Here is a 27,058-nt window from a genome sequence, read left to right on the forward strand (position 1 = left end):
TCTTGGGTTCTCGATGGGTGCCAAGAGCCAAACTTTTCTTAGATCGTTTAGGAGTGGTCTTCTGCTATTCCTGTTTTGCTAGTTATGATTTAACCCAGCAGGTGGCTCAGCACCACACAGTCAGTCGCTTGCTCCCTGTCCTTCCCAGTGGGATGGGGGAGAGAATCAGGGAAAAAAAAAAAGTAGGACTCATGGGTTGAAATAAAAACTATTTACTAAGATAGAGAAAAGGAAAATAATTATGACTACTTTCACATACATACATATATATATATATAACAGGTGATGTACAAGCAATTGCTTACCACCTCCCTGACTGATGCTCAGCTAGCCCCCTGAGCAGCAGAGGAGAGCCAGAAGAGCACCCAGCCACTTCATAACTCTTCCTGCATGATGTCGTATGGCATGGAGTATCCCTTTGGCCAGTTTAAGTCAGCTGTCCTAGTCTGTTCCCTCCCAGCTCCTTGGGTCCTTCACTGTGAGTCGCCTTAGCTCTGTACAACACTGAACATGGGCGTATTATCAGCATTGTTTTTCTCCTGGAACCGAAACATAGCATCATACCAGATGCTCTGAAGAAAACAATTCTTTCTCAGGTGAAACTAACACACAGGGTGACAAATGATAGATGTGACATGCTGCAAACTTGCTGCCACCCTCGTGTCCTGGGTGTTCCCTCAGCTGGTTGGTTGTGCTGTGTGGCTGTCTGGGCTGGAGAGAAACACTGGGTCCTTGGCCTGAGTGATAGTGGTTCTTTGTCATTGATGCAGGCTATTCTTTTATCTCTCACCTTGCAATTTCTTCCAGCGCTTTCTCTTTCTGTGTTGCTGATCAAACTTCATTCATAGCAATCTTAATATCTCCATTACAAGTCTACAGTAAAACTACAGCCCAGAGGATTACTTTGTGACATCTGTGGTACTTCTGTGATAAAGCATGTTTTGTTGGCATTCATATTATATTGCAACTTACATATTTCTTCTGTTTTAGACTACTACAGATGTATAATAATCTACGGAAACGGTATGTTAAGGAAATCAAAACAATCCAGGAACAAAATGAAACAATTACAAACCTTACTGTAAGTAGAATTAGTAGGAGGTGGTATCAAATAGGCAAACATAAGCTTTTTGGTAGACTGAAAAATCATTCTTAGGTTTGCAAAATGGGACAGTGTTTTTCTTCTTGTACTCATTTTTGCTCCTGTTTCCCATACCATTGGGGTAATGGGAATTAGTCTTCACATGCAGTTTGAAGGTGAACCGTGTCACTGGTATGTCTGTAACTTGCTCTCCTCTTTCCTTGCTTGTTTCTTTACTCATCTGTCTGCCCCTCCTACCAACTGTATATTCATTTTCTCTCTCTTGCCATCAGCTGTGATAATTTTCTGTATGTGTTGTGAGCTGATTTATTTCAGGAACCCAGCAGCAAGCTAACCAAAAAAGGCAAGTATTTTTCAGACAGCAAGATCTGCTGGCTTGCTGTACAATGAGAGTAGCGTAACGGAAGCAAAGGTTGGGTTGTGTGGTTGGGAGTGGCCCAAGAAGCTGCTTCAAGTGGGTTTTGCCTCTTCAGCCATTTAGTAGCATTATGGCCGGCCAGTATAATAAATTTTCTTCTAGGAGTTTGTGAACATGTGCTTTCTTTGCATTTTGAATATCTGTTATGACTGGATTACATCTGCTTTTCTTAAAAGCTGGGAATTGCTGCCGTGAGCGTATTGTGGGGAAAAGTTTAGTATCTTTGTGCGTGACCAATTCTGCTTTGTTGGCTGTGTGCTCAGTTACAGATTTCTTCAAAACACTTCTGAGATGTATGAATCTTCAGTTGCTGCATTTTTCTTCCTCTTTCAGACACTTCTAGATGAAAATACCTTTAATTGAGCTATTGAAGGCATTCAGGATACGTTTCCATTTGTACTCAGTTGAGCTATGTTTCTGCTACGCAATTTAAAATCAATTTTGGTTTCTTGACAGATGAAAATTCATGAGCTAGAGCATAATCTTCGAGAGCAGAGGCAAAGAATTGAGAAATTGGAACGTAATAAGGTTTTGTGGAAAAGTAATGCTGTTTCTGGGAAAAGAAGTCGAACCCTAGAGGGAGAAATAGTGTCTCACAGAGACACGTCTAAAAAGAAGGAATCCTGTTGCAGTAAATATTTAGGTAACGGTATAGTTCATTCTGATGATGTTCCTTCCACTATGGCCACCAGAGGGGACGCGTTTCATTTCTGATCCAAAGGCACTCGCCAGGTTATTTCTTACACTGCAGCATCTAAAATGGTTTTCGTTTTGGAAAAACTGTTACACTGATCATGAGCTGCCTTTTTCGTATTGCATCTGTGAATCCAATTCTGCATTATAATCATGGGCATGAGTGCATGGCTGCAGTCAGTAGCATTTATTATTTATTCCAGTAAACTATTTGTACAAAACTAAGTAACTACATTCGTTGGCTTTCAGATAGTGATCCAGAAGAGAAACTGTTTTTAGCCATAAAATGTGCGAACAATCCGTAAAATATTGGTTTGTGCACGTCTTTCTTGCAAATCTAAAGCTAGAAGATAAGGTACAAGCCTGTTCCTCTTCAAAGCATCGTTTAAAAGAGAAAGTTGAAGAGATCATGTAATGTAGGTATAACTTTTCAGGAAGTGATCTGTCAGCAACAGCTGATGTGATGCTCTGGTAAGTGGTAATGAAGCTGCAACGCAGCTGTTTTGCAACTTCCTTTTTAAAGGAAAAATCCCCACATTCTAAGAATTGGTGCAAAAATGCCCAATTTGCAGACTCTGACACCTTTTCTAGCAGCTGGGAACGATCTGGGCCAATTCTTAAGAATAAGTTATTGCAAGAAAAAGATAACTTATAAAAGCTGAAGCATAATGCTCTAATATGAAATGCAGGCAGCTCTTTAGCTGCAGTCTGATTCGTGTGAGGGGGAGGCTGACTAACGGCTGAAGTCTGTGTTTTGTTATTTGAATACAGAGCTGTTGCTAAAGGAGATTAAAAAGCTGAAGAAAGAGAACGAAAAGTTGTCAGCAGAAAAGAGAGCACTAAGGAAGGAATTAGCTGGATTAGACAAGGTAATTTGTGATAGGACAAATTTAAGAACAGGTGATTTTTTTGAAGAATAACTTTTCTGTCTAGGCTTTTATCAAGCGAAATACATTAAACAAAATCAGTGTATGACATTCTGAGAAAGAAACGGATGACTCCTTGAAATACTGATATCCTGCAATGCTGCTTAGCTAAGGAAAAAAGAATAATTATGATTTTTTTTTACCTTAAAATTCTGAATTTTCTTGTAGATGCTTTTTTTTTTTTTTGATGGCTCGACAATTTAATTCCCTCCATGAGAGATTCTTTGTCTTCTGTTGTTACAAGATCAAAATTACAAGTGCTGGTAACTGTCTTAATTCCTTCCAGCAGACAGTGGCACGCGTGATGAAAACATTTTTCTGAATTATCAATTCTGCTGGTTCATGATTTCAGTGAGAGGAAGACTATTTTCTCATGAACTTAAAGATTGAAATTGTGCCTGTGGCAGAACTCTGAGCTCTAGGAGGGTCTCGAAGGATTTGCCTTGAATCCTATGAAGGGATTGTCTCTGCAGGTGTTGAAGGAGAAAGAGTGAAAGGTTGATAATTCTTGAATTGATGTGGGAAGATGGAGAGATCCTACTTAGATATAGAGGATTCCGTTTAATATTACTGGTCCAAGATTTTATTTTCAGCATAACGCATGCTTTAATTGCTCTAAAAGTAGTTTGGTTTTTTTTTTTTTTGAGCATGTTTTACCTTGCAGTCCCCTCTCGCACAGCAAATACTGTTATGCTCCCTTTCATTACAGAGGTAGCAATAAAACCTGGTGCTAATTCGTTAGATGCGAAATGTGCAGAGCACTGAGGCAAGGATAAGTTCTAGATCCCCCTTGCTTGGGAGTCAGGGGCAGCTCATAGCTAAAAGTTTAATCTTTCGGAAGAAGAAAATACTGATCTGAAGTTACGGATCAATTTTTAGGTAGTTTTTAAGTCACTGTACTTACTTAAGGTGTATGGAGCTTTACCTTCTAAAAAGAAGTCAGAAGAATAAGCAGGAGAAGATGCCAAACATAAGTAGATAACAGTGTTACTTTGATAGACAGGACTTTCCAGATTTGGTGAGATGAAGTTCTGATTGCTTATATCCTGCTTACGGTCCTTGCATTTTCCAACACCTTCTGACTTTGCTTACAAAGCATCTGAGCTGCTCAACAGGCTTGAGCTGTAGAAGCTGGACAAGAAATAGTTTTGCCTAAGCTGTAGTTCATTAGTATTGTAATAACTGAAGTTTATTTCTGTGAAGCTGAACTGATCTAATTGAGTGAGGTACAGATAGAAGTGCTGAAGTTACGCAGCATAACTACAGAAGGCTCAGTCTGAGGAAGTGAATCCCTGTAGGCTGATGCTGACCAGGACCAGTTGTTAGAGCTTTCTTACTGGCCTCTCTCTACCCTTCATGCAGCCTCACATATTGCTCTTTTTCCTTCCCTGCTTTCTTGCAAATTGCTTTTATCTGATCAAGTTGGATCTGTGGGATGGTGTTATCCATTTTATGGTCTATCTTAGTGCATTGTAAATCTTGTCCACTCCTAGTGCAGTCATCAATAATAGATCTGAAACAGAATGTTCTTTAACACCATGTAGCTGTACTGAAGGTTCTAAACTGGCCCTAGCAGTTTATAATCAAATTCGTGGTTTCCGTCTCTAAATGTTGCATCTGTTTTTCCACCTTCAGTTCTTCAGCACTGCCTTGTTCAAATGCTGACGTTGTTGTCCATAGTTTGCTCTCCTTATATCACTTTTTGCTTATTTTCCCTTTTCTATAATGGTACTCCTTTAGTTTCTTCCACGTTAGTGGTGTGCTCTCTACTGCTGGCTGGCTTTTGCATGACTTTGCATGGCTGCTGTTTCAGGTCTCATGGAAACCTTTCTGTTTCAGTTCTCTCCATTTTTATTTCAACTGTCTTTTGCACTTGCGTTGTTTGTGTGCGCTGTTCTTGTGTTGCTGTATTTTTGCACAGATGAGTTTGTGGCGTTATTCCCTTGTCATTTTTGGATTGCCATTTCCTGGCTTTCTGACAAACCGACTTTTTTTTCTGCCTTCTCCCGTGTCTCTTGTGTCTTTCCCGTTACCAATCTCTCTTTAAGGCTCTGAAGTAACTTAAACTGTGCTTGCATTCCCTCTCAGTGCAAAGTTTTAAAATGATGACAGATGGTTTTAGTGCCCGTGTACCGTGTTTGCAGAACTTGGTCATATCTGAATAAAAACAGAAAGCGTCTGAACTTGGGGACAACAGAAATGCTGACCAGCTCTTATGGAGAACAGCTTTCAAAGAAACTGAGGTGACTATTTTTTGGGTTTTTCTAGGAGTTTTTCGAAGAGATAGAAGATCTAAAGCGTGCTGTACAGGAATCCGTGAAACTGAATAATCAGTATGAGAAGTGTTTGAAACAAATAAGCGTCGTGTATGGACTTCCTTTTGCAGCACATCTGTAACTGCTCATTAATCTAGTGGCCAGTAGGTTTTCTACTTTCCTTTTATACTGCAAATTTGACACGTAGTGCCACGTTCTGATGCTATTATGAATTCAATAATATCGACTCAGTGGAGGAAGCTGTTCTGAAGTATTTTTGTATTTTATGCGTTTGATTTTGTACGTCTGGTTTTTTTAAATAAACTGTGGTCTGCATAACTTCAGCCGAGTTTTCAGAGCTCTCTTTCACACTCGTGAAATGCACCAATCGCAGTCGTGGTTGTGGGTGTCTTTGGGGAGAATCAAATCTTCCTATTTCAGCTTGAAGAATTTCCCAATATATCGTTTCCTGTGAACAAAACATACATACATACATATATATATGTAAACCATAAAAAAAAAGTGAAACCATGTATGTATATAAAAACCATGTAAAGACTGCCAATTCTACGGATTGGCTTTATATGTGTATGTATTTAACTTATCAGGAGCTCTTGTTTGATAGAAGGGAAAGAGGAGTTTGTGCGGCCAGTAAGCTGGACAGCTGAAAACAGGAATAGTGGTATGCATGATGGAGTGTTTTAAGTGCAGAGGTTGGTCTGATACTTGTTAGTAAGCAAAACGAACGTCACTGCCACGGAAGAGAAGCATCAAACTTCTCGCACATCGGTCACTCGAGCATTTCTTCCCATAGGTCTGTGATTCAAGACCATGCTTCCATCGTGTTTGAACTCCGGTGATGAATGAAATAGCAGCTGTCTTTAAGCACATGATGATTTTTAAGTGCTGTGCAGAACTGTTCTCAAAACAGGGAGGTGAGGCAGAGCTCAGGGTGATTCCTCCCCTGCGTAAGGCACGCGTACGTTGCGGGTGTGGATGGGCTGGTAGGCAGGGCTTCGCTGTTTGCCAGGCAGCGGAGGTCACAGTTCTCCATTAGACAGTGTGCTCGTTGCCCTAACAACTGGAAATAATGAGCGTGGGAAAAACGCTGATCTCACCTTCACGACGAACTCAAAAAAAAAAAAAAAAAAAACACCAAAAAACTGTTAAAACCATTATTGCATTGGCCACTGCCGTCTATTTTGAGCGAGCAACAGTGAGAAATCCCTCGGTCTGTTCTCACGGCTTAGACCCGTAAGCCCCGGTGACGGCGCGTGTTTTGTCCCGGCCTTAATGACCGGCCTCGCGAGGAGGAGGAGGAGTTGAGGCACAGCTCCATCTTGCAGCACGCCTGTGGTGCGGCAGCGCTGCGTTGGCCCCTTCCATCCGTCACCCGTGAGAGAGAGGGCAGCTTGCTGCCGGCTTGCGGGGCGAGGGAGGAGAGAGTGACACGGGCAACGTGGATGGGCGTTCCTGTTGCAGGAGCTGTCCTTCAGCTCGTTCTGCCTCGCAGATTTTGATTTCTTTCTGTCTTCTTTTCTCCTGCTGGAAACACAGGGTGCAGATGGGAGACCTCGGTCATCTTCCCCACCCGCGCGGCTACCAGAATGCTAACAGGCTGCAGCAGCAGAAGGGCAGGACAGCAAGCATGTGCACACACTGGGAACTGCTGGTTTCTTTTGTTCAGTCATCTCTACCACTGGCTTTTTGCTGCTGCTCCTTAGCTGTTTGGACAGCTTCTGAAGAGCTTGGATGTGTGAAAAATAACACAAAAATCTGCTAGAGAACACACTGGCATCAGTAGCAAAGTGACAGGTTGTATTAGTGTTAAGCTTTGTGTGGGCTGTGGATAAGGAGAGTCATGTGTTTTTTTGGTTTTTATTTTATTTTTTTACATGCCTAATGCAAGTATAGCAGCTTACTGGCATTTTCTGTTCAACTCAGTACTGTTTGTTTCTCCTGGGAGAGGAGGCTGTTCAGGACTACCAAAGTCTACTTCCAAATTACAGGGTAGGTACGGTTCGTTCAGGATGAGTTTACCTGCTTTTGTGCTTGCTGTATCTGTTGGACAGATGCTTTTGCTGTAATCCTGCCTTGCTGCGAGATGCACAAACAAGATCTCACTGGTTTTTGTATTGCTAGCTGAAATGCAGATGAGATTTGCATGAAGTTAACCAGCCTTTATCTGTGGTTCCTCTGTGTTGTGAAAGTGAGATGTCTGGCCAGTAGCTTCGTCATGTAAAACAAGTTTAGATAGAACTGGATTACACACCATTATGAATTAGCCACGCTAATGTAAAATAATGTATACTGGAAGTGTTACGTGATAAATATTAATGGATCTTTGTCTTGAACAAGTACTATGTAGTGTCAATATGTTTAAAATCAGTGTCTGTTATCAGATGGAGGTTTTGGTTGGGGAAAAAAAAACAATATCTGTTTTAGATTTCATAGAATCATAGAATGGTTTGGGTTGGAAGGGACCTTGAAGATCACCTTGTTCCAACCCCCTGCTATAGGCAGGGACACCTCCCTCTAGATCAGGTTGCTCACAGCCCCATCCTTCTTACCACTACCAATTTTGCTGTTGTAGTAAGCAGAATAAGGGGGTGGTGACAAGAATTTGTGTGGGTTTCTGTAAAAGTTTGTCGCTGAGGGTGTGAGTAACACCTTGATAGCTTCCCGGAGTCCCTGCTGCTATGTAAGCTGTTGGCTTTTACAAAGTGGGTCTGTCTGATGCAGGCTGGAGCTCTGGGAAGTTTTCTTGGGGCCTGGGTGATTGTCCTTGGAAGTAAGGCGGCTCTCCCTGCCCTCTCTCTTGGGATGCTCTTTTCTGGTATACATTGACACACGAGAGATGTATCTGTAGACTTGAGAAGCAGAACTATGAAAGTGCGTGTGTCTCCTCCTTAAGCCAGAAGCATTGAGTTTCTCTTAAATGCCTGTAAACAAGTGAAATGATCCTTGAGCCCTGTTACAGTTGTGGGTTATCGGAGTGAAGATGTTTGTTTGCATTAGCCTTCAAAATGGCATAAAATAAAATGATAGTTTTAGAGGGAGTATGTTCCTTGTTTGGGTTACAAGCTATCCAGGGTGGAAGAAGTCAGGAAACAGTCGATTTACCAACTTAGAAAGACTCATTTTCCCACATTTCACTTGTTTTGGGGATAGTAAATTGCTTGTGTGTGTGTGTATATATTGGCTGATGGTTGGACTTGATGATTCTGCTGGTGTTTTCTATCCTAGACAATTCTGTGATTGTGTGTGTATGTATATGCATCTATAATTACTACCCCAAAGATTCACACCGATGAGAAATGAACACTGTTGGCCTTCCATGGCAGCTTTTCAGAGGGATTGCTGGCTTTTGAATATTTAATTTTGCATTTTCTCCACAGGGATTTTAAGCTGGTATGAAGCCCCTCTTGGACCTCTGACCAAACCCTACTGTCCTCACCTCGGAGAGTAGAACTTAGCCACTGGGAAAGACTCCTGTGCTGCTACTGCAATGCTGAGTCCCAGCTTGACCACTGTGAAGAACCTTCCTTTGAAGAAGAGGATCTGTTTCCTCCTGAAACTCGTGTGCTTTGTCAGCTCTGTCCTAATATTTTGTGAATTTTTTATTTATTATGTGGTAATTTTTCAATGCCGATGGCCGGATGTGAAAGGTGGAGCTCACACAGGTAACGAAGAGACTTCAGCTTCAGTCCTGAAAGCCATGATTTTAGCTGATACTCACCTGCTTGGTGAAATCAAAGGACATTGGCTGGATAAACTGCGAAGGTAGTAATTTAATTTTTGGCATAATCTCTATCCTGTCTTTAGAGTTTTTAATAGTAATTACTGGGCTGGGTGTTTAAAACCAATGTTGTGGTAGTCGTAAGAAGGACGCGCACACCTCTGGCTGCATGTCTGCATCTGGACTATAAACCAGTGCTGAAAGGTTAAGGAATAGAACGGTGCAGGCCTTGGTGTTCAGGTCGTGTGTGGGTGTAGGTAGCAGAGCACTTCATACGGGTCAGGTCATCTTTTCCAATGTGTCGTTGTTTTTGAGAGGGCCTTAAAAATGGTGCCCGAGAACTTGGATGCCCCAACATTAAATCCCTTTAACTGCAGGATGGGTGGCAAAGTCATATCTAAACCCAAAGGAAACCCAGTCGTATGACTACTGCACAAAAAGAAAATATACTGAAAAAGTGCTGATTCTATCATGATATGAACCTTATAAACTTCCGCTGAAGAAATAATAGCGCAGTAAAACTCATTCAGTAATTTACTATTCTAATAAATAGCTGTTTAATGGAATTGCAGTAGCAATAAACCGACCTGACATTCCTTTTTGCATGATTTCATTCTGATCGTATTGCTGTGGAATTACCCACACCAGGTAGGAGGCCCCTACTGCACTTAAACTCAATTTCTGAGTATTTAATACGAATTTCGTGGCAGCATTCTCAGTGTGTAAGAGCCATCTTCCCATTCCCGGCAGGCTGTGCTCATGTATCCTAAGTGGGGGATTTAGAAGCTACGCAGTGATGACTGGGTGCATATTTTCCCTCTAGGGAATGGCAAATGGAGAGATCTTTCCAAACGGCTTTGTGGTTACTGCAGCCAGATATTGTTTTTATTCTGGGAGATGTCTTTGATGAAGGAAAATGGGACTCACCTCAGGTATGACATGATCAGCTCTCTTGTTTCAAAAACTGAGGATTTCTTGAAGGAAATGAATGGCAGAAGAAAGCAGACTAGGTATGCGAGGCTTTGTTTTGCGTTACTACAGTTGTCCCAGTCATAGAAGTTTGTAGTGTTTTAGATATGAGTTGATATGTTGTGATTCTCCTTCATTTTTAGTAGTATCTTGGCACTTTGCACCTCATTAAGAACATAGGAAATGTGAGCATTTTACTGAGCGTGTGCTTCTATATTGTACACTAGTAGTTCTTCCCATCCTTCCTGTGTTGTGGAACAGCATTAATTTCTTCATTTTCTTCACGCAGGCATGGGCAGATGATGTCAGGAGATTTCAGAAAATGTTTAAGTATCCGGTTACTACTGAGCTGGTGGTTATCGCTGGAAATCATGACATCGGGTTTCATTATGAGTAAGTCCTTTTGGTGCAAGGGATAAGAATGAAATGTCAGCATGCATGCAGAAACTGGCTTTGTGTCTTGGTGACTTTTTGTGTTCGTATAGAATATTTTTGATCACAACCAGAAGAGATGGGATTGTCATTTAGAGCAAGATCTTAACAAGTATTCACCTACTTCACACAACGAACCATAGGAATACATTTTAGAACAGGTTTTATAGAATCATAGGGGTTGGAAGAGATCTCTGGATATCACCAAGCCTAATCTCCTGCTAACACAGGCTCCCTACAGCAGGGCGCACAGGAAGGTGTCCAGGTGGGTCTTGAGTACCTCCAGAGAAGGAGGCTCCACGACCTCTCTGGGCAGCTGTTTGCTCCGTCACCCTCACAGTGAAGAAGTTTTTCCTCATGCTTCGATGGAACTTCCTGCATTCGGTTTTGTGCCCATTGCCCCTTGTCCTGTCACTGGGCACCACTGAAATGAGCCCGGCCCCATCCACTTGTCTCCTGCCCTATGGATGTTTATAAGCATTGATAAGATCCCCTCTCAGTCTTCAGTTTTCCACGCTGAGCAGCCCTGGGTCTCTCAGCCTTTCCTCATAGGGAAGATAGTCCAGGCTCCCAATCATCTTTGCAGCCCTCTGCTGGACTCTGTCTAGAAGTTCTGTCTTTCTTGAACTGGGGAGCCCAGAATTGGACGCAGTGCTCCAGATGTGGCCTCAGCAGGGCAGAGCAGAGGGGGAGGAACACCTCCTTCCACCTGCTGGCCACGCTCTTGTTAATGCACCCCAGGATCCCATTGGTCTTCTTGGCCACCAGGGCACACTGCTGGCTCATGACCAACCTGCTGTCCACCAGGACTCCCAGGTCCTTTCTTTCAGGCTACTTTTGTGCTTCTTAGAGCATATGCAAAGTTGTTCAGGGCTCACTTTTTTGCGTTGGCAGAGAAGTCTTGAAGTTTCTTTTCCTTGTGTTGGGCTTCGTGGTCCACAAAGTGCTTGGCCTAACCATATTCCCTTTCCCATCTTCTTTTGTCCTGTGCTCCTGTGGGATGTCTGTGACTGGGACAGGACACAGCACTGTCAGTGTCCGGGCGTCCTGTATTTGCTGAATGTGTGCTCTTAGTAACACAGCAGCAAGCTGTGGGAATGGCCTAAAAACTGCAAAGCAGCTGTCAGATTATTTTTGATTATGTTATTATTATTATATACTATTATTTATATAGAATGCCAGTGTCTTACCTCGGTTGTATTTTTGTTCTGTGATGCAGAATGACCACTTACAAGGTACATCGATTTGAAAAAGTCTTCAACTTTACTTCAGGAAAGCTAATAACTCGAAAAGGAACAAAGTGAGTATATAAAAATACATATATTAACGTTCCACCCAACTGTCAGTGGGGTAGGAGAATGAGAACTGGAAGTGAATCCCTAATGAAATAGTAGGGGAACGCTCCACTTAAATCCGATTATTATTTCTACTTCGTACCTAGCTTGCATTATGTTCAGCGTGACACAGTTTGTACAAACATACTTAGATCTGGAGGGAAGCTTTCGCTCTATGCTTGGTCAATTTTCTTTCAAATGGAAAAGTACTGAGGAGTCGGAATGACATTCTTAGGTTTGCATTTGTACTTCCTCGCAGCTGGTAATGACCCATGGCTGCAAACAGAGCAGAATAGGAGTCAGGAAAGAAACGCAACCAACCCTCGTGCTTGCAAGCTAAGAGTTTCATTAATGTTAATAACTTCTTCAGTCCTTGTTTGAGGAATTTGGGAACAGGGCAGGTGCTTGGCCACAGGTTCCCCACAGGGTGGGGTCATGCAGACGCTGTTTGGGCTGAGGCCCTGAGCACAGAGCTCGATCCCGGTGCTGTGTCTCTCCCTACAGCTGTCAGGTGCGTGCCCTTTGGTTGCTGTTACGTACCGTGCAGGAGTCCGGTGAGAGACAGCAGCAGTGGGAGTGTGGCAAAGCATTTGTCTTTAAAGCTGAGGTGCTGCAGGAAGGGAAGAGCCACTGCTGCTCTGCATTCGGCAGCATGTTACGAGGTTACAGTCACTCATGGGAATGTAAGATCCAGAAACAAGGAGGTCCCCCCGGTTAATTAATTAAGCAGATGTTTAAAATAATACCAAACAGGTCTAGCACTGACGTTTTTTTTTTCCCCTGGAAGATCTGTGAGCTTCATGAATGCCCATTGTAATGCTGTTGCTTATCATGCAGATGTAGGGTCCTACAGGTATGTACTCCAGCAGGTTTAGATCAGTTCAGGAACATCTCTGTGTCGCCTTTCATACAACAGCACAGCAGAATTCTGGCTTCCACTGGCAGGCTGTATGTCTGCTCTCCTATGAACTGAGTCCTGTTTTCTGCCAGACTGCGTGGTGGAGGCAGGCAGCCAGATACAGAGCGGTGGGGCTTTTCAGTCGTTCTAAAGAAATGGAATACCCAAAACCACGTCTCTGTTGCCTGAAACGTGTGCAGGGAGAGAAGCAAAGTTCTCCTTTCTCTTAGAATTCAGTTTAGTCGACTTGTAACATTTCACTCAAATACCGTTTCAGTATTACAGCAATTAAGACAGGGAGTAAACATAAAACACAGCAGCCAGTATAAGGTGCAACCTAATTAACAACTGATTAGAAAGCAGCCTACCAGGTAGGCTGATGGCTACAGGATGGATACTTGGAAAGGATTTGCAGCATGTGGCTTCAGAAGCTGCAGTTTTGCTCAGCTGTGTCCCATTTTGGAACCCTTGCATTTTATCCAACAAGGCTTATTCTCGTGTGCTTGAACAGCAAATGCCTTCCTGTCCTCACCGCCTCTCCCTCTCGGCCCACGGTGTGATGTTTTCCAGCTTTGTCCTCGTGAACAGCGTGGCCATGGAGGGCGATGGCTGCAGCCTGTGCCGCACTGTGGAGGCAAAGCTCGTGGCGCTTTCTCACAGACTGAACTGCTCCCAGCAGGTAAGGGCTTGCTGAAGTGGTGGTGGCAGCCAGCAGCCTGCCTGCTGCACTGGAAATGTTGATGCTGCAGCAGCAGTCAAAGTGTAACGAAGGCTTTTGTCTGAAAAAACCCGCTCCCGGTTCCTACTGTAACGTGTTAGCAGAGCTCTCCTCATTTGTCATCTTTGCCTGGTAATGGTGCTCACTTCCTTGCTGTTGCTGCCAGCTAACAGAAGCTGCCTTCTGATCGAATAAGCCATGCACTTCTATTTTTGCTTACTGTTCTGCTCTATATCCTATTGGAGTTTTCTAATTCTGCTCTGGTCCTGCCTGGTTAGCCTGGTTTCACTGGTATTATTTCATCAAATCCAGTTTCTTCTTGCTTCGTCCCTCTTCCCCCTCCCATAGGTGACAGTGCCAGGTGGGCGGCATCACGTGCTGCATTGGTGGGCAGTCTGAAACCATCTCCCAGTGGAAAAACTGCCTGACCCTAACTGCTGCATCTCAGGCTGCCTTCAATCTCTTGTGCCCTCCTGGTGCAGTGGGAGGCTGCGGTTGCTTTTCACCTTCAGGAAGAGTGCAGCTCTATTCATGCCATGTACAGAATGGGAAATCAGAGCTTCCCCCTGGCACGCACAGCAGTCTCCTAAAAGGTGGTGCGGTATTTAAATGCTGCACTCTGAGCTGATACTGCTTTTCTCAAGAAAGGAAACAAAACAACTGAAAAACCCAGTACCTCAAACTAGCTGTTGTGCAAGTCCCTTCCCCGCCTCTTTGGTACACAGAGGTGAGGACAATATGTATGGATTGATGTTATTCACAGGAACTGAACCATCCCAAGATGAGGTGCAGCGATGCAGAAAAGCCTCCAGCTTCACAACCAATCCTTCTACAGGTGAGCTGGGGACGGGTGAGGCAGCGTACAGACGTGCTTCGGGTATTTATGACCTTTCTAGAAAGGCTGTGTCATTGTCGACTCATCCTCGCTTTGCATTTCACCCAGCATTACCCTCTCTATCGGAAAAGTGATGCAGAGTGCAGTGGAGAAGATGCTGCCCCTCCAGAGGAGAAGACCATCCCATTTAAAGAGAAGTATGATGTGCTGTCTCAGGAAGCATCACAAAAGGTTTTCTATATCGGCAGCTTGAGTATCGGTGGGTGGCCGGGTTGGAGAGTGGCCTGGGTCCGTGGCTACCTACTGGCTCTAACATTCTGGGAAGGAGAAATGTTCGCTGAAATGAGCTGCCCCCAGCAGCTCCTGCTTACTGCAGCCTTTCAGAGGCTGCTGGGTATAGAGCTGCAGATTGTCCCTTGAGGGTCAGTGTGATCTGAGCCTTGATTCTGCACGTGGTAAGTGCAGGTGCTCTTAAGCGTGTTGTGCCACTGTCATCTCTAGTGTAGTTTATATAATGTGGCTTGTATTGGCAAACCTAGCAGAAAGCCCCTGTTTGACAGTGCTGCTTTTGCAGTGCTGCTTCAGCTGCAGAGTAACTGCAACTGTAAAGTTGCCGTATGCCCCGAAGCTGTAGTGGTATTTATCTCCTGCTGCATAAACATCTTCACTAAGATGGGCAGTACAGGGTTCTCCCTTAGACAAGAACACTCCATTGCTATGTTAAAATGACATTTCTATCTGCAATGCTGACAGCATGCTGCTAGCTTTGTTTTTCTGATCTGTGTGGACAGAAAAAGCATTATTTTGGGCTAAATGGGAGTCTCCTTCTCTGGAGATACTCAAGACCTGCACGGATGCTTTCCTCTCAGCCTATTGTAGGGAACCCGCTTTAGCAGGGGGTCAGACTCGATCTCTAGAGGCCCCTTCCAACCCCTGTGATTCTGTGAGTCTATGATATTGCACTATCAGCATAAGCCTAATGGAAAACAGAAGTTGATCCAAAACACTCCATAAGATGATTAGAATTGCCACATTTTCATTCTGTCAGAAGAAAAAACGGACCATGCGTGCAGTTTCCTTGTAGTGACGGCTTACTGCTGTGCTTTCCCATTGCGCACTGCAGCTGCTGTGGTGGTTCCGTCCCCGCCTGATCCTCAGCGGGCACACGCACAGCGCCTGCCGGGTGCTGCACGCGGGGGGGGTCCCGGAGATCAGCGTCCCATCATTCAGTTGGAGGAATAGAAACAACCCTAGTTTCATCATGGTAAGTTTTTTAATTATTATTTTTTTTTATTTCTGTCAGATAACTTTCATAAATAAATCAACATGGCAGTCAGCTATTAGTTTAAAACTGATTCTACCTGTAAAAACAAAAAATTAAAAAAAAAAAATTGCCTACCCACCCGACCCACTCAGTACACTGCATCCACTTTATAAAGTACATCTGTGGGAGCCACGTTCTGTGTGGTACAAAGCAATGCTGTTCAAGGTCTAATCGCTATATGGGTACAAGCGTCTGACATTTGCTCATGAAGAGGGCGCGTTGTAAACTGTCGACTTGTAAAAGGAATCAGCCTTGTGCACCGAGCAGTAGAAAGACTCACTCTGCTCGGCTGATTTACCCACTCTGAATGAGACCGTCGCCACCCCAGGCTTCCACGTGGTGATGGTGGTGGTGGCTTTCAGCCTCGGGCATGGACCGCTTCACCCAGGGAAAGCGTGGGTCGCGTGCCCCTTGGCCGCCTCTTTGCGGCCTGTTTATGTTTCACGCAGCGTTGGTTATGCTCGTGCGGGCAGTTCCAGTGCTCAGTTTATCCTCAGAGGTAAATCAACGCATCCCCCAGTTCAAAAGGAAAACAGAACTCTGAGAAATGTGGAGTAAGAAGCAAAACCTGCACTCTATTTACGGAGTAGCCTGTGACTCGGGGAGGGGGCGGGGGAAATCCTGAAGGTATTTTTCTGCTGTTGAGTTTAGGCCGCTTAATACACAGATAACCCCAACCTTTGCAATTCATTTTACGCAAGCGTTAATATTTCTTGCTGAAAATTAGTTGCGTTTATTCCATATTCCTGAGAGTAGCTGCCTTCAAACTACGTACACTCTCTGCACGCGCCAGACAAAACGAGAGGCTGGCCAGGTCAAGCAGCATCCTCCTCGCTAGGGATTTAGCTCAGCCTCAGGCTGCTGTAAACTTGAATTAGAGGTCAAGCCAAAACCCAATGAAGTTATCTGTCGCTGAAGCTCGTGCGGGCAATTTGCATTAGCCAACATGTGTTTTGCAACGTGTACTGGGTGGGAGGAGGGCCCAGGGTGAGGAAGGGGCACATTCACCAAGTCTAACTTGAGCCCAGGAAGGCTGCCTCCAGGTTGCTTCCCCGCAGCTGGAGTTGGGCTTCTCCTGAAGGCCGAGCTGAGGAGGAGCCCAGCTCCCTGGTTACTCTAGATGAGAAGGAGGCAGATTGGCGCCTGGGCTAATGCTGGCCTGTTGGCTGCTCCAGTTAGTGCCCAGCACTGCCAGTATGGACTCTTCAGCCCCCTGGAGAAGGCACAGGTACTAGGGAGCTGGCCCCAACCCTCCGCACCCAATGCAGAACTTGGGAGCTGCTGTGGGACCCACTGTAAGAGCGCAGTGACACTGTCTGCCTTTCTTTTCCAGGGCAGCATAACACCAACCGACTTCTCCCTCCACAAATGCTTCCTTCCACGTGAGAGCAGAGTCTTCGCTATATACTGGGCAGCAGGAGCCCTGCTCGTCATCCTGGTGCTAGCTCATTTTCAGCTTCTCACTCCACCGTTTTATTTTGCTCAGCGTTTAATCAGTAAGCATAAAGCAGCATGAAGAGCCAGACATCTGCATTCAGTCACTGAAATACCAAAGCTGAGAACAGTCAAACATCAGACTATATTCATGCCAGCAAATGACCTAATTTGATTGCTAGTCTGAAGGCAGGTTGCATTTACACATACCATAGAAGTCCTATACAGCTGATATGACTACTACAGGATAAATAATTAACCGAAATGAACGTTTCATGCTGTACAAAAATACTGTATTCTACAATCAAATGAGTCCTTTTCCTGCTATAATTTTTGTATCAAATATGTATATTAAAAGTGTAACTGTACATTATGTAAATCTATCGCCTCATCACTTGTCTGCACTAGTGTCTCGCCCTGCTGGAGGCTCAGTGCTGCAAACTGGAAACGTTTCTCCGTTTTATTGCTGCGTGGCCCTTCTAATGTCATACATCTGTTTGGTAGGGTCAGGCAGAAGCAAGATACATCGGCACTGAGAGATGCAGATTTCCATAACCTCTTTAGGATGTCCTACACGAGGGACAAGAAACCTCCCCGTTCCTGTTCACGCTGAACTATTGGATGACCGCAATTTAGCGTCTACCAGACAGCAACAGGAAGAAGCCTCGCAGATCCAGTTTGCTGGTACAACACCTGAAACCTGCTTAAAACAAAAGTAGGGTGACACCTCAAGCTGCTGTTTTTAAAAAGATGTGCTATGATGGGCTTAAAAAAGAGGGCCCTATTGCATCCCAGAGATCTGTGTGGTGAGGGGCCCTCCGGCTGCTGCTCTGCAAGAAGGAAGGTCAAATACAGCTGCAGGAACATTGCCCTGTGCCTCGACCCCCAGCTGCAGGCAGGCGCTAGGGGCAGGTGCGCCCCTTGTCCCAGGCTCCCGCAGGGCCGCCGGCTCTCGGCGTTTTGTAGCGTCCCGCTGCGAACTGCAGCGGCTCCGTGCTGGGGAGGTGGCAGCTGCGAGGAGCCTCCCCCCACGTGGCAGCGGGTGCGACAGACCTCACCGTGTCTCCCTGCCCACCCCGGCAAAGCAGAGGGCTCTGCCACAGGGAGCGGTGCTCCTGCTGAGCCCTGCTGGGCTGCTAGGCAGCTCTCGGGGCAGGGGCTGCTCGTCTTACTTGTCCCGGTACTTTCTTTGGCGCGGGGAGCGAGAGAATCTCCGCATTCAGGGATTTTACTGACTAGCTCAGTCCACCCAGCCCTTCGCTTTCTGGGAAATATCTGGTGACTCGACTTGCACGTATTAAAATCTACACGTTTCTGAGAAGAGAAGACGGTCATATTATCACGTCTAAAACGGGGTTGTTTGTCATCAAATAGAAACAAGGACCGCGCTGGGCCGCAGTCTGACTTGACTTCAAGAGGCGGTGGCGGGGGTTTCTAACCACCAGCAATGCTTACAGCAAAACCTCGATGGAACCGCCAAGTTGTAGGCCAGCGTCGGGAACGTGTCAGCTCTTAACCTCTCCCTGACTTTAAAACGAGGGGTGGGAACGGTCCAAGTGTGGTCAAACAAGTCTGTGAAGTAATGTAGTCTAACACTTCGCTAGGTTTCCGTTATTGCAACTGTAATTTTAGACATTTGTACAGGTTATCTTGGACACAGGAAAAGTATATAGTCACAGACAGAAAACACCTATGTATAAAATATAAAGCAGTGTTATAGTTACTAAAAAGGACATGCCTTATTGCTACAGCAATTCTTGCTTTTATATATTGTACTGTACCACAACTTGTTTTTGAGAATGTCATTTGCATAAATTATTCAAGTTTGAGAAATATTCACACGTTTTGATTCTACAATATTTAAAATAAAACCATTTTCTGACGTGTCTCTTTATTAAAAGAGAAATAAAAATGTCATCTCGTAATTCTCTTAGGCCAGACACGAGGGTCGATACAACTTTTTGTCTTCTTTCTCGCTATTTACTTGCACAATGAAAGCCGCTGTTGGTACAAAGATCGAAGAGCTCTACAGAATGGTGCTTTGCACGTTCACAATCGCTCTGTGCCATTGTGAAGTTCTATGAACGACCGAAGAATTACCGAACGTATTTTCTAAATAGAAAGGAAAAAAATAATACTAAATCCTCGGCTCCCATTAAAACAACACCAGGTTGCGATTTGGACACTCGAATGAATTCCAATGTTTTAAAGCTGAGACTTCGAAAGAGAAAGGCATGTTTGCTGCAACATCCGGTGACGGTAACACCTCACTGGGAAAGGTAAGTGGTTAATTTGCATAATTTATAATTTTTATACTAAAGAGCATTTTTATATAAACCGGAAAAAAACCCCTAAACTCTACAGATAAAGTTCTTACCTCCAGTCACTGCTGCAGGTAAGGTTGACATCAAGCTGTACAGCGCAATCAAAAACATACTTACATCTTAGCTCATTTTACAGGTACAGCCATAATCAAGGCACAAAGATCTTCTACAAGTATTTTTCTTCAATAAAGTTGTACAAAATAATATTACATTTTACAGTCTGTACAATATAATAAACCAGCAGTAAAACAAAAAAATATATATAGGGAGAGGACCGTTGTCCAAGAATGATCGGAACGAAAAGGATCATTTGTGGACAGCACAAACAACGTAAGTGAGGGCGGTCAATTTTCTGCCTAGATGCGACAGGCTGAAAAGGAGCTGTGATTCAGACGCCCGAGGCGCGCAGAGACGCTGAGCTCCGGAACCCCAGAGAAATTGCTTTGTCTTCACTATTCCTCTCAGTATCTACTCTACTTCCCGTGCCAGTAACGGCTTAAAAGAGGAGGTCACCGTATCAGTTGACCTGCAACTCAGAAACGCTAAAAACTGTGACGGAGTAATAAATATTGTGGTGCTGCTACATTGTGTGTCTACTTCCTCGACAGTATTTAATAACCTGATACAAAGTGCATTAATCTTTTTCACCCATCAAGTACTCTTCAATGTCGTGTTAAAAAGGAAACCCACACAGAGGGAGCGCCGCGACTTAGCGTCGTCCGGCCAACATCCCGCTCCGAACTGGCACCGACCCGCCGCAACGCGCCGCGGGTCGCGCTCGCTTACAACAACAAAACCCGAGGGAACAGAGGTAGCCAAAGGGCTTAGTGGAATGACGAAGAAGTGGCATGTCAAAATAAAGCACAAAAATAGTCCCAAAAAGCATGAAGGAAAACCAACCCAAACTCGCTTCAAATCGGCTTTAAGGTTAAATAATTAAAGTAAACCAAGTGAAGAGACTGACATTTCTATAGTATATTCTTCCACCCTGTGTGGGGTAGCATCAAGAGAAAGAGTAAGGAGCAAAGAATTTAAAACCACAGGTTCCACGGCGATCCCCTCACAAGAGTTCGTACTGGCGGAGGTGCATCCTCTGGATGATGTCCCTGCAGTCGTTGAAAACTCTGCGGATGTTCTCTGTGTCCACGGCGCACGTGAAGTGCGGGTAGCAGTAGTGCCGGCCGTCTCCGCTCGCCGTGCTTATCCTCTGCGGAAACAGGCATGCAGAAGGGTTAGTGGTGCTGCGGGGGGCTGCTCCCCACCAGCTTCCCCTCCCAGCGACCCGCGGCCTTACTGGAGACCCAAAACCTGGGAAATGGCGCATACGCCTAACAAATGAAAAAAAAAAAAAGGAAGGAAGGACTTTGGGGTGTTCCAAAATGAATCACAAAGTTGAAATGGAGAGAAAAAGAGTTACGGGTGATATTACGGGATCAGCGTACTGGTACTTTGTTCATCACCATACAGTGAACTTGTGCTGTGGGCAGCACTGTATCCTGCCACTGTCTACCCTAGCAATTCTTTTCTCTCTCCTCTTTTTTTTTTTGTGGTGCCATTATGTGGCCCATTTTTGAACTCCTGAAGACTCCAAGGCTGGACGTGGCTCTGGGCGGCCTGGTCTAGTGGCTGGCAACCCTGCACTCAGCAGGAGGGTTGAAACTCAAAGATCTTTGAAGTCCTTTTCAACCCAGGCCATTCTATGATTCTATAAAGACTCGGTGTCACTGCTGAGCCCGGAGCACGCTGGAATTCCCAGGACAGCGGCTGAGTTCCAGAGCCAGCACGTATCAAACAACTGGGAGCTACATGTTCACTGCCCCACAACCCTTCAGGCTGCTAACCAAAACTCCAACATTAACCAGATCTCTGGTTATCTTGTTAGAATGCCCCAGGATCTTACAATATGTTCAAAATCCTAATTTTGTTCCGTGCCACTGTAGGACAGACTGACTGACAGATGTAAATCCATTCTGGATCATATGTCTTGAAGACTATGCATAGAAATGCATAAAAGACAAAGCTCGGTTCTTGGGATAATCCTTTTGGTAAATCCTTCCTGAATGTTGTTACAAGTTACAATGGCTAAGCAAAAAAAGGCAATGCTTTTTTTCTATCTGGGCAAAGCTTTTTCCCTCTGTATCGTAACACAGAGATTTGTTTTACGTGTGGGAGAGGCCTTTTAAATACGTACAGCCAGATATGCAAAACGACTGACATTTAGAAGCAATCATTTACATAATTAGATCAATAAGAAGTTGCAGAGATTTGCAGGAAACAGGAGACATTCTACACTGAGGGCTTCTAAACTATACTGAACAATATTTTCATCTTACTACGCTACACTTACTTAATACCTAGCTCATGGATTACCCTAATGAGAAATACAAGTTTAATACTCTATTCAGTTGATGGGTCAGTTGTTCAGACCATATCTGGAGTACACTAAACAAAAATGAAATGGAAAAGTTATACGAATTACATAAATGGTGGCAAAATTCCAAAACTCAATTAAAATGTCAATTCTGCTTTTCCACCTGCAGGATACAGGCTTCCAGACCTGCCAGAGATGTTCGGGGAGATTACCACCTTGTAACTCTGGGGGTAACCAGACTCTTAGCGCTGAACAGACAATGTCATGCACGGAAATCAACAATGGTGCTATTACAGAAACACTAACAGTGTATCAGTGCTTCTGTTTTTAATGTGTCATTGGCTTTTCTCTTTTTTTTCCCTTGTAGATCTACATGAAAGTGGTAAAATGCCACTCAAATGCAGTAAGGAGTCCAGCTACTAGATTTTTTTTGTTGGAGGAAAAAGAAGAAAAGTTGCCCTAAAATGATGGCCAGCCCGCCTTCAACTATTGCTGTTCTTAGAATCATAGAAACATTTGAGTTTTGAGTTTGGAGAAGACCTCTAAGATCTTCCAGTCCAACCATCAGTCTACCACCACCATGCACACTAACAATGTCCCTCAGTGCCACGTCACGTGTTTCACCCCCAGGGATGGTGACTCCAGCTCCTCCTTGGGCAGCCTGTTCCAGTGCCTCACCACTCTTACGGAGAAGAAATTTTCCCCGATATCCACCCGGAACCTCCCCTGGCACAACTTGAGGCCATTCTCTCTTGTCTTATTGCTGTTACCTGGGAGAAGAGGCTGGCCCCCACCTCACCACAACCTCCCTTCAGGTCATTGTAGAGAGCGATAAGGTCTCCCCCGAGCCTCCTCTTCTCCAGACTGAACAATCCCAGCTCCCTCAGCCGCTCCCCCTAAGACTTGTGCTCCAGACTCCTCACAGCTTTGCTGCCCTCCTCTGAACACGCTCCAGGGCCTCGATCTCTTTCTTACAGTGAGGGGCACAAAACTGAACATGGTACTTGAGGTGCGGCCTCTCTAGTGCTGAGTACAGAGGGACACTCACCTCCCTGCTCCCGCTGGCTGCACTATTTCTGATACAAGCCAGGATGCCGTTGGCCTTCTTGGCCACCTGGGCACACTGCTGGCTCACCTGCAGCTGGCTGTCAGCTAACACCCCCAGATCCTTTTCCTCTGTGCAGCTTTCCATCCCCAGGCCTGTAGCGATGCACAGGGTTGCTGTGACCAAAGTGCAGGTCTGAGAGTACACTCAACTCCCTCATCTATACCATCATTAAAGGTATTAAACAGGACAGGCCCCAGTACTGGTCCTTGTGGAACACCACTAGTGACTGGTGACCAGCTGGATTTAACTCCATTCACTGCCATTCCTAACTTGGGCCTGGAGGCCTGCTCTGAGTGGTTGCAGCGATGCTCGACCCCTCTGCACTGAGCTCCACCTATTCCCGCAGCCTCTAGCTGCTGCTGTGCTTCCCTCCTCCTCCAGGCAGTTCCCCTCAAGCAGCATGATCTCAGCACACTGCAACGAGCACAACGGCATCTCTGTGTGGTGTGCTTCCAGCAGCTGTTTGCTGGAAGGAAGCAAGATGGTGTTCAGACCCAAACTACCAATCCAATAACGTTCAGTCTTTTCCTTGTGTTTCACTAAAGTAATTGTTTGTTCACTAAGTGCTTGCTTGTGCTTATCTTGCACAGCTACTCCTATGCATCACTGCTCTGGTGATACCTGGTGAAAGTATCAATTTCGAAGACTGTAGTCTTTGTGCCCTGGCAGCTCGCTCATTTTAGGATGTGTGACATCTAGGGGTGGTGATGACAGTTTCCAGCGAGGAGACAAGCGTTCTATTTGAGCTCAGACACTGCCTTTGAACAGCAGCTCCTGCAGCTCCAGAACACAGCTTTTTAAAAACCAGAATGAATCGGAGCATCCGTGCCCCTGATTTAACAGGGGTTGCCTTCATCCTGGTGGTGTGTTAAAACATCAGCAGATGGAGAATCCTGTGTACAAAACAATGAAGGTGGGATAGGGAGGATTCTGAACAATGAGAGATGAAGAGCATGCGAGGGGAAAGGATGCTCCTGTGCCCTCTGCCCACGTCAGAAGGAAGGGGAATTTCCTATAAAGCACGTTTCCTGCAACGGGAGTTGCCACACCAGTGAGGCAAGCAGTGAGAGCTGCCCTAGAGAAAACACTGCTGCTGAGAGCAGAGCTAATGGGCAGCCCTGCAGCAGAGGTGAGCTTCCTGCCAGGCCGCACCCAGCATTTTCCCTGGTTAAAAATTAATGGCTCCAGTTCTACTGGCACAACACAGCCAACCTCCCACTGAAGCCAGTGGATGCCACAGGCGGCCACACTGATTCCAAAACTGGCAGCCAATGTATTTTGCCTTCCTCATGCTCACATACTACCTTGTAGCTGAATTTGTTACAGAGCTTTTTATATTTATCCTCTTTTATTCAAATTATTTGTTTTAAATTTACCTGGAGCACAAGAGCATGCGTATCTACAGCCCGGTGAGCTGAAGGAGAGCTTCAGGATCTTGAAGCAATTATGATTTTGACATAAATCCCTGCCTTGCACACACCTGCTTCCCAGGATAAAAATGATAATAAAGGAGTAAAATCAGACTCCTTTGAGTCATGGTTGAAAACATAACAGGGCAAGACAAGGTCACAAATGAAAAGACTTGGACAGAATTGTACACAGCAGGGCCAAGAAGGCCGCAGGCTGAAAATGAACACCTCTTCCTTCCACCTGGCTGAGGACTGCCCTGCTCCCCAGTCTGTGTGCTGGGTTGTTTCTCCCTGTCCCTCCAGTCACAGGGCCATCTCTGCTTGTCTTGAGCACCAACATCTGTCTCTGGCTGCCAGCATTAAGAAGGGTGCACACAGGCTCTTCAGACCACACGTCCGACCAGAAATGCCTCACTCACAAGACTTCCCTTTCAAACAGGTGCAAAGTTTAAAGCAATGTTAAATGACTACGTCACGTTGAAAAATACAAAGCACAAAGCCAGGAGAGAGACACCTGAGAATTCCTTATGAAGGAGACACTCTCTGCCAGGCCTGCAGCACCTGGGGGAATGAGGGCAAGCTGTCTGCTGCTGGCAGGTGCTGGGCCCAGCCCAAACTCTTACCCTGCACCCAAAACCTGTGTCTGCCAAGGGCCTCTGCAGACGTATAGCTGGCTTTTCATGTGGTTGCAAAGCCCACACCCCCTTCCCTCTCTGCTTGGTTTAGAGGTGGCCTCCTTTGTACAGTGCATGTGACTCATCAAAGGTGAGCATCTTGCCCGTGTGTTTCCCTGCATAACGAAGAAACAAAAAGGTGAGGTGTCTTGCCTCAGTTTTCCTGTAATCCGGTTCTCTTGGACTCTCCTTCCGAACTGGACACCCTCAGTGTCATCTGCTTCACAGCATTTTGGCACTACAGTAGAGAGATCTGGCTCACAGTGTTCTTTTTTTGGTAACTCTTATTCAGTACAGTGCAATCTGATGGTTTTCCTCATAATCTGGAAGGTTAAGGCAGTGAATGGAAATCCCCAAAGTGTGAACATAGTTAATTGCTTCTTTCTTTGCTGTTGATTCAACAGCTATAAATCCTAACAATACTTTGAAATGCATAATGACTTCAAAAATCTTTGTTTTAATGATTTAACTTGTTCTCTCGAACACCTCCATACAGTTTCTGTAAGTAGGGCAAGATTTAAAGTTCTAAGCCTTAGTTCTGGTCTCCGATCCTACTTGGCTGGATTGACTTGGTATGACTGAAGACACGAGTTATTTTGGATGAAGCCCCCTGGTTCTGGTAGGAAGCTGTGATTGCGTGACTGACAATCGCTTGTGTCCGTGAGACAGATAGGAAGCAGGTGACTTTACAATAAATGGGCAAAAAAATGTGCAAGCACTGGAGAAAGCTCTGCAAGATGGGCAGCTGAAAAGAATTAGGGAATTGCCAGACACTCCCCTCTCCTTCTAGCTTTCTGAAAAACCTCGTCAGTTTTCCCTAAATAAACGATGCCATCTGCCAGTATTTCCTATGACAGGATCATACATAAGATCAAAATTACTCACTAAGAACTCATCTCGGATGAAGAACTTGGCTCTTGTGACTTTGGGGTCTTCTCCTGCATCTGGTGTTGCTGTTCAATTAAAAATAAGTTAGATGAGAAACAGGAAGGGCAAATAATTCTCTCTTTTTCATAATAAAAGATATAGTGAGGAGGAAGCAGTCCCTTGATACACAAATTAAAATACTGAATATCCACAGGAGACTCTGGATACACAATTCTAAAATGGAAGGGTACTGTAGAATCTGAAATAAACTTCTAAGCACCTAGTATCTCTTAGGGACTTGAAAATTGCCAACGTTTTTGCAAGTGTCATTGCTCACACATGAAGAGGCTTACTCACATCTGTAAGTTTGTTCCAATAGGTACCAAAAGAAGTGAGAATTGAGATTTATCTTTATCAGAAAATATGACTAGAAGAACAGCTCTTTGGCTTGTGCAACATGAGAGCACCTCTGGAACAAAGATTCTGAAGGCAGGAATTTGGGTTTAAAAATGGCCAGTGCAAGATTACACTTGGAGAAATGCCACAGCATTACAAATGCTTTTAAAAAATGTGTTTTTTTTTTCCAGGCCCCAAGTAAGCAGAATACTTAGATGTATTGCCACTTAAATATACAAGGGTCCTAGATTAAAATCTTGTTCAACAGGAGACTCATTAGGTGGTACTGTCCGTCAGCAGGTTAAGTCATCTCTATCTACCTCTGTATTTACCCTAAGTGTGAAAATTAAACAGTGCAGGGAAGAGATAACCTATTCACTTCCCTTTGGTGTGGTTTCTCCTTGACTAAGATACCACATCAAATGCTTATAAGCATAATATGATAAAGGACAGAATTTATCTGAGTATGGAAGTATTTTCTACTCTTATCTGGAGCAGCAGGGGTAAACAGAGAGCAGCTGCATAACCAGCGGCATCTTAAGAGTTCAGTGCTGCTGTCCTCAAATAACATTGTCTAAAATTAGGGAATAAATGAGCAACCATGGGTTAAAGACAGAGAGCTGCTTCACGTGTGGATATTCTGGGTCACTCAGGATATCCACTGTGAAATCCTGCTGAGAAAAATGAAGAGCTACTTTATTCTGGTAACTTGCTTACTATGGAAAATGTTTGTTTTAATAATTTACCCAAACTCTCAGTTCTTATGGGGTCTGTGCTTGGTAGAGAAAGATTTGTGTGACAGTGACCGAAGATTTCTGAAGCCCTTAGGGTT

General features: G+C 44.7%; 2 protein-coding genes across 9 annotated transcripts in view; one reads left to right on the forward strand and one right to left on the reverse strand.

The window, feature by feature from the left end:
• Positions 1-17,456, forward strand: part of MPPE1 (metallophosphoesterase 1) — a 27,949-nt gene extending 10,493 nt beyond the window's left edge. For 3 of the 7 annotated variants that reach the window (XM_021388703.1, XM_021388705.1, XM_021388706.1), the window contains 9 exons: positions 8,793-9,177; positions 9,957-10,065; positions 10,392-10,495; positions 11,754-11,834; positions 13,337-13,445; positions 14,248-14,319; positions 14,428-14,550; positions 15,443-15,583; positions 16,977-17,456. In XM_021388703.1, the coding sequence (XP_021244378.1) occupies positions 8,903-9,177; positions 9,957-10,065; positions 10,392-10,495; positions 11,754-11,834; positions 13,337-13,445; positions 14,248-14,319; positions 14,428-14,550; positions 15,443-15,583; positions 16,977-17,159 (1,197 nt within the window). In that variant the 5' untranslated portion in view covers positions 8,793-8,902 and the 3' untranslated portion in view covers positions 17,160-17,456. Of the gene's footprint in view, positions 1-990; positions 3,083-7,332; positions 7,405-8,792; positions 9,178-9,956; positions 10,066-10,391; positions 10,496-11,753; positions 11,835-13,336; positions 13,446-14,247; positions 14,320-14,427; positions 14,551-15,442; positions 15,584-16,976 lie in introns of those variants that run through there. The other 4 variants (XM_021388701.1, XM_021388702.1, XM_021388707.1 and 1 more) reach the window with 3 other exon arrangements.
• The window catches only part of GNAL (G protein subunit alpha L), a 95,272-nt gene continuing 87,165 nt past the window's right edge, over positions 18,952-27,058 (reverse strand). For both annotated transcript variants that reach the window (XM_021388709.1, XM_021388710.1), the window contains 2 exons: positions 25,849-25,916; positions 18,952-20,608 (listed from right to left, as the gene is read on the reverse strand). In XM_021388709.1, the coding sequence (XP_021244384.1) occupies positions 20,462-20,608; positions 25,849-25,916 (215 nt within the window). In that variant the 3' untranslated portion in view covers positions 18,952-20,461. The remainder of the gene's footprint in view (positions 20,609-25,848; positions 25,917-27,058) is intronic.

The sequence above is a fragment of the Numida meleagris genome, chromosome 2, assembly GCF_002078875.1.
Source record: "Numida meleagris isolate 19003 breed g44 Domestic line chromosome 2, NumMel1.0, whole genome shotgun sequence".
Lineage (NCBI taxonomy): Eukaryota > Metazoa > Chordata > Aves > Galliformes > Numididae > Numida > Numida meleagris.